The sequence below is a fragment of the Primulina eburnea genome, chromosome 5 (assembly GCF_022965805.1).
Source record: "Primulina eburnea isolate SZY01 chromosome 5, ASM2296580v1, whole genome shotgun sequence".
Lineage (NCBI taxonomy): Eukaryota > Viridiplantae > Streptophyta > Magnoliopsida > Lamiales > Gesneriaceae > Primulina > Primulina eburnea.
This window is the reverse complement of record NC_133105.1, coordinates 4,314,872-4,321,419: the sequence shown is the minus strand read 5'-3', so window position 1 is coordinate 4,321,419 and position 6,548 is coordinate 4,314,872. Positions and strand designations below refer to the sequence as shown.

Here is a 6,548-nt window from a genome sequence, read left to right as displayed (position 1 = left end):
CTCTTGTTGTGCTCACTCTCATATGTTTATTTTCATGTTTTGGTTTTAATTTAGCTCAATTTGTTAGATATTTGAATGAAAATACAGTGAATTTTCGATGGGATTCAGTCGATTATTTTTTAATGTGATTATTTCTAATAATTGAATAATAACAGACAAATAATAATAAGTTGATTAAAATTGTGATTGAGATTTTAATCAACTGTAAGATACAAACTTACCATGTGACTATTATAAACAATTCTTTTATCAGTGAAGCAAAAATAAATAAAATGAGTTAAAATTTTAATCGCCTGCTTCAATATTGTTCGGAAAATATTAATTTGTGCAAGGTTCTTGAATTTTTTAGTTTGACGTATAGTTGGAATTGAGATTTAAAACATGGATATTTAAATCATTGGATAAATTATCCACACTTTTATCCTAACTGCAAAAATCATATCAAATAAAATTACTAATCTCATCCCACTTAGACATAAATTCGGACAAAATCATAGATAGGATAAAGATGTGTGTGGCCCTGTGGTTCATTTCCGGGACCTATGAGTTGGCCATGCAAATGCAATCTAACGACCAATTAGTCAATGCAACGCGTTTCTTGCTTTCTTTCAGTCAACGCAGTTCAGAAGTATTTATTATTATTATTATTATTATTATTATTATTATTATTATTATTATCATCTTTTGCTTAGGCTAGCCCCGGCCCACAGAACCTTGCCGAAACCCATATCCAACTAGAGCTGTGAAAATGTCCCGTCCGAGACGCTGATTTGAAATAAGCAGATTGAGTTGATAATTCTCGAAATCATCCACACGGGTGGACCAGATTTATCCTTTTTAACTAAGCCAAACAAAATACCGATTACTTGTATTTATAAGATAGCCGAACATGATTGTAAGAAATCGCCAGATTCTAAATTTTACTTAATTTGTGCATAGAACCTAACCAACCTATACACTTGCGTGCACCAGTAGTGGTTAATGTTTAAGAATCAATCATAAATGTACTTTGTACAGAAAAAGGCAACGGATGTAGCTATAGCTGTGGAGAATGTTTCATCATCGTTAATAATTAGTCAGTCACATATTTTAATCAATTAATTAATTATATTTGTTTATTTATTAACTTTAGAATAATCATTGATTTATATTTAAGCACAAATACTATTTTAAATATGAATAAAATTTTATTTATGTAATTAAAATTAATATCATTAAATATTAGTGTTTGAATAATTATATAAATTATTAATATAATAAATATATTTATATTTTAAATATTATTTTTATATAAAATATATTTTTATCATTATCTTTTAATTTTAAATTGATTTATTTATTTTGGCTGAGTGAAACAATTACTAATAAAAAATAGAAAAACATAACAAAAAACATATATTATTTTGTCTATTAAAATTTTAAAATATAAATAAGTATTTTACAAAAATTCAAGATTTTTATCGTTCATGAGATGAATTAATTTTGATTAAAAATTTCAATTATTTTTAAATATCTTTAAAAATTTATTAATGTTTTAATAATAATAATAATAATAATAATAATAATAATAATAATAATAATAATAATTTACGGATAATCAATTACTAAAATTCGCACGACAATTTTTTTAAAAAAGTTGGAAGACGTAATACTATATAAAAAATTATTGTTTATTTAATACGATAAATATTGTTGAGAATTAATAAATACTATTAAAGATGCATAGTGTTATTATTATTTTTAATTTGATCAAATAATACTAAACAATTAAAACAAAATTATTTTCAAGTACCAGACGAAATGTTCTATTTAAAAGGGAAGTTTTGTTTAGATTTTTTTCTATGTAAAATATAGATTGACTCGAGGAAATTTTTAGTAGGGTAAGAAGGGTAACTATGAAATTAAATATTTTGGTATCCTCTAATAAAATTACTCTAAGGATCTCACAATTAATAATATAGATATTTGAGTTATCCATGAAAAAAATATTATTTTTTATTGTGAATGTCAATACACATCTCACATATAAAGATTCGTGATATATATATATATATATATATATATATATATATATATATATATATAATCTATTTCTTTATACGTTGAAAGGTACATATAATGATAACAAAATTCAAAAAATATGTGGTACATATTTACTTAGAATAATTTTTATGATATTTTGTAATAATTGAAGAAGATATTAAAGTTGTCGGGTCTCCGGCGAACCATGCACCAAATAAATACAGAGAAGTTCAAAAAAAAAATAAAATTTGTACTACGAGTTTACAACATTGTATCTTAATGACTGAGATATTGGATGAATAAATCATGATCACTTATTTAATCACGATATAAAAATAAATAATCATGATTCATCATTTATTGAATATGTATATATGATGTGGTATGTGGATGAAAACACTGTTGCGTGAATCACACTTACCAAGTCCAGGAAAAGAGACGTCGTAGCTCCGAAATGGCAGTCGGACTAACGCAACTGCAATAATATCTCATACTTGACCATGTCTAGGTCAATCGTTTTTGACTTTTCAACTCCTTACAATCAATTAATCTTCTCTCCGGTCTGAATCCGCTATTTATAGTAGTTTATAGTAATTCAACCAAATTATTGCCGCCATCACCTCTCTGCTCCATGGCTCTATCTTCCCATTTCTTATTTCTATGTTTCATAATCCTCTGCAACTCTTTCTTGATTTCCCAATCTTTGGAGTTTGTCTACGATGGATTCAATACAACGGATGTTACTACAGATGGGTCAGCTTCCATAGAGGCGAGTGGAGCTCTAAGACTCACAGACAAAAGACCAAATCGGATAGGCCATGCGTTTCATCGCGATTCAGTTCCCATGTTCAATAACAGCCCCAATGCTTCTTCATTCTCCACATATTTCGTCTTCCAAATCCTGCCCGATTACGCGAGCCGTGGAGGCTTTGGGTTTGCCTTCACTTTGTCTCCATCCCCGGGCTTTCCTGGCGCGGAGGGAGATCATTATTTGGGAATTTTCAACTCGACGAATGATAGGAACCCAACAAACCATATCTTTCTTGTGGAATTCGATACGGTGAATGGATATAACGAAGAGTCAGATGGAGATGCGAATCATGTCGGAATCAACGTTAATGGGATGAAACCAATAGCTTCCGATGCGGCTACGTACTCTGAGAATGGGAGTAGAGCTAAGGAGGAGGTTGACTTGGAGAGTGGAGAGCCTACACAGGCTTGGATTGAGTATGATGGGGTGAAGAGACTTTTGAATGTAACACTTGCCCCTATAAATTCTTCCAAGCCAATCGAGTCTTTGTTGTCTGAACCCATTGACTTGTCGAATGTTGTGAAGGATAAGATGTATGCTGGATTTTCGGCTGCCACAGGAAAAAAATTCAGCTCTCATTACATCCTGGGATGGAGTTTCAAGCTAAATGGGATGGCTGATCCACTCAATATTGACAGGCTTCCTATCGTGCCGAATTCGAAATCACCTTCTACATCTAATGTTAAGTTGAAAAAGGCTATTATTGCGACCTTTTCTGTTATGATTTTCTTACTGTTGATAGCTTTAGGGAGCATACTTGTGTATAGGAGAGTGATGGAGTTTGAGCATTTGGAGGATTGGGAGCTGGAATGTCCCCGTAGATTCCGTTACAGGGACCTTTACAAGGCAACTAAGGGGTTTAAGGAGAGTGAAATTATCGGAATTGGAGGATTTGGTGCAGTGTTCCGAGGTGTTTTACAAACAAATGGGACTGAGATTGCCGTGAAGAAGATCATGTCTAACAACTCACTGCAAGGATTGAGGGAGTTTGCTGCAGAAATTGAGAGCCTTGGAAGACTGAGGCACAAGAATTTAGTGAATCTCCAGGGCTGGTGTAAGCACAAGAAAGATCTTCTCCTAGTCTACGACTATGTTCCAAATGGCAGCCTGGATTCTTTGTTGTACAATAACTCAAAGAATGGCAACATTTTCTTGAACTGGGAACAAAGATTCAATATCATCAAAGGCATTGCATCCGGGCTACTGTACTTACACGAGGAGTGGGAACAAGTGGTCATACATCGTGACGTGAAATCGAGCAACGTATTAATCGATTCGGACATGAACGCAAGGCTAGGAGACTTTGGGCTAGCGAGACTATACGATCATGGGAAAAACTCGCACACAACAAACGTGGTGGGCACAATAGGCTACATTGCACCAGAGCTAACTCGAACCGGGAAGGCCTCAACGAGCACCGATGTTTTCGCGTTCGGGATACTACTTCTTGAGGTGGCTTGCGGGCGGGCACCGGTGGTGTGCGAGGCGGCTCGAAACGTGATACTGGTGGATTGGGTGGTTGAGTGTATGCAAGTGGGAAACATTTATGATGCGGTTGATGCTAGATTGGGGTCAAATTACGTTAGTGAAGAGATGGAGATAGTACTGGGACTTGGTCTTTTGTGCTCTCACCCAAGGGCAGAAGCAAGGCCTAATGTGAGGCAAGTGACGAGGTATCTGAATAGGGATGAAGCGCTACCAGTTTTCGACCATTTAAGTTCAGCTGGCTCAAGGAGAGTCGATGAAATTACATCAAGATTTTTGAGTTTGGGTTTCAGTGATAGCTTTATCGCTTCAGTGTACAACTCTTCTTCTTCTTCTGTAGGGAGAATATCTGCTAGTTCTTTTCACAGTGGTAGATAGATGATTTGTTAGCAGAATCATAGGATTCCATCGATAACAAATTTTAAGGTATGTAATTATTATTGATAACTCAGAAATACAACATTCCAACTCTCGTGACAAGACTACTCCACTCCACCCAGCAATGTTATATTTATAGCCAACAATATAATTTTTACTTTTAAAAAATAATTAGTTTAGTTATGCGTTTTTACATGTAAAATAAGGATTTTTTCAAATAACTGAACTTATATGAGACGGTCTCACGAGTCAATTTTATGACTATTGAATCACTTATGAAAATGTGTCAAAATTATTATTTATATTATAAATATTGGAAAAGTTGACTCATCACCCATCTCACGAATAAAGGTTCGTCATGCCGTCTCACAAAATTTATTATAAAAATTATATATAACAAAGTGCAACATTATTTATCACATCTACAATGGTTAATTAGTCGAATAAATATATAAAAAAATGGAAAGATGTGCTTGAAATTACCAATATTTTTTAGTACTTATTTTAAACAAGCAATTTAATTATCTGGCTTATAATTGACAAATAAAATATAATTAAATCGGATCATTACCGTTATATTCTAAAATCTTCTCAAGTGTTCCTCATGTTGGTATGTCCATCTTATTCTCTCATGCTTAATTGTCTAAAACTTGAAGGAAACTCTTCTTTTAAGATGACATAGAAAAAATGACTTTCTCTCTCTTTGACATTAGAACCATGTTTCTCGATCGATGTCTCAAAATTCTTATCTCCTTCCACATCTCCTCCATGTCAGGATTCTCTTCACTTGGCAGGGCTGCGTAACTTCAACTCGACTCTGATGACCCTGACGTTCTCATCATTCTCTTTCCATCGATCTTGATTTTCAACAAACTTAGATTCTTGATTCTTCTTCATAGAATTTTCTACTATTTTGGTAATGAATTGTCCTAACTGTTGGAGGGTCAAGTTCCCCACGTTCTCATTTGGAAGAAGTCGTTCATGCCTCAACCGAGGATGTGACAACACTAAGGTGGTTCTTCTGATCCCTCTCATGTTTACCATCTTTATATCTTAGCTCAAGTCTTCTCACACAGACATCAAGTGATACGTTTATATTTGTATGAAACTTTGGGTTTATAATATAATGGGCTAGCTTTGGATTCCAAGTTGATTCAAATTGGACCTAGTAGTGACTAGCACACAATGTTTGTAGTTTTTGCCATGTCTATTTATTGGCTATGATAAAAATGAAAAAAAAAAATTATGGTACTCATTTTGTCCAATTTTTAATATCAAATAAAACTAAAAATATCATCCAAACTAATTTTTTAGCTACAAATAAATATTCTAAGCATTTGAACAATTCTCTCCTCAGAACTTACCAATTTTCAAATCCATCGGCGACAATCATGTAACTCCGCCCTTCAACTCGAGCGACACCAGGGATTTCCTCCTTCGCCTAAACGGAAAAATCCTCTCAGCTTGTATGCAGTCTGTTATATCTCAATCAAAACATTATCGTTCTCACCCAAACATCTATTTCAACTCGAATGAGAGATCATACTTATGTTTTCAAAAAATTATTTCATAAAACTCATTAATTTCAAGGCATATTTGGTGTGTAAATTAACCGAATAGTTTATATCCATGGCTTACATGTCACATGATATGACTTAATAATATTTCTCATGTTTATATTAAAATATAATAATAGCCCGAATGAATTTTCTATTTCTTTTTCGATATAGTTTTTTAGATGGTATCAAACCCGCCCAACTCGTTAGGCCCAAATCTGTAAATGAATTACCAATTGGGCCCAATAATGAATTTTCTTGATCAATTTATGAATTGGTTTACTTGGATTTTGGGC

The 6,548-nt window shown here is 33.2% G+C and overlaps 1 protein-coding gene across 1 annotated transcript; it reads left to right on the top strand.

Moving 5' to 3' along the window:
• Window positions 1-2,419: 2,419 nt before the first annotated feature.
• LOC140832504 (probable L-type lectin-domain containing receptor kinase VI.1) lies at window positions 2,420-4,791 on the top strand. Its single transcript, XM_073196571.1, has one exon. The coding sequence runs from the start codon at window positions 2,654-2,656 to the stop codon at window positions 4,694-4,696; it is 2,043 nt and encodes a 680-aa protein (XP_073052672.1). The 5' UTR covers window positions 2,420-2,653; the 3' UTR covers window positions 4,697-4,791.
• Window positions 4,792-6,548: the final 1,757 nt, after the last annotated feature.

Coding starts and splice junctions, on each gene's coding strand:
- LOC140832504 (XM_073196571.1), top strand. CDS start 2,654: ATGGCTCTATCTTCCCATTTCTTATTTCTATGTTTCATAATCCTCTGC.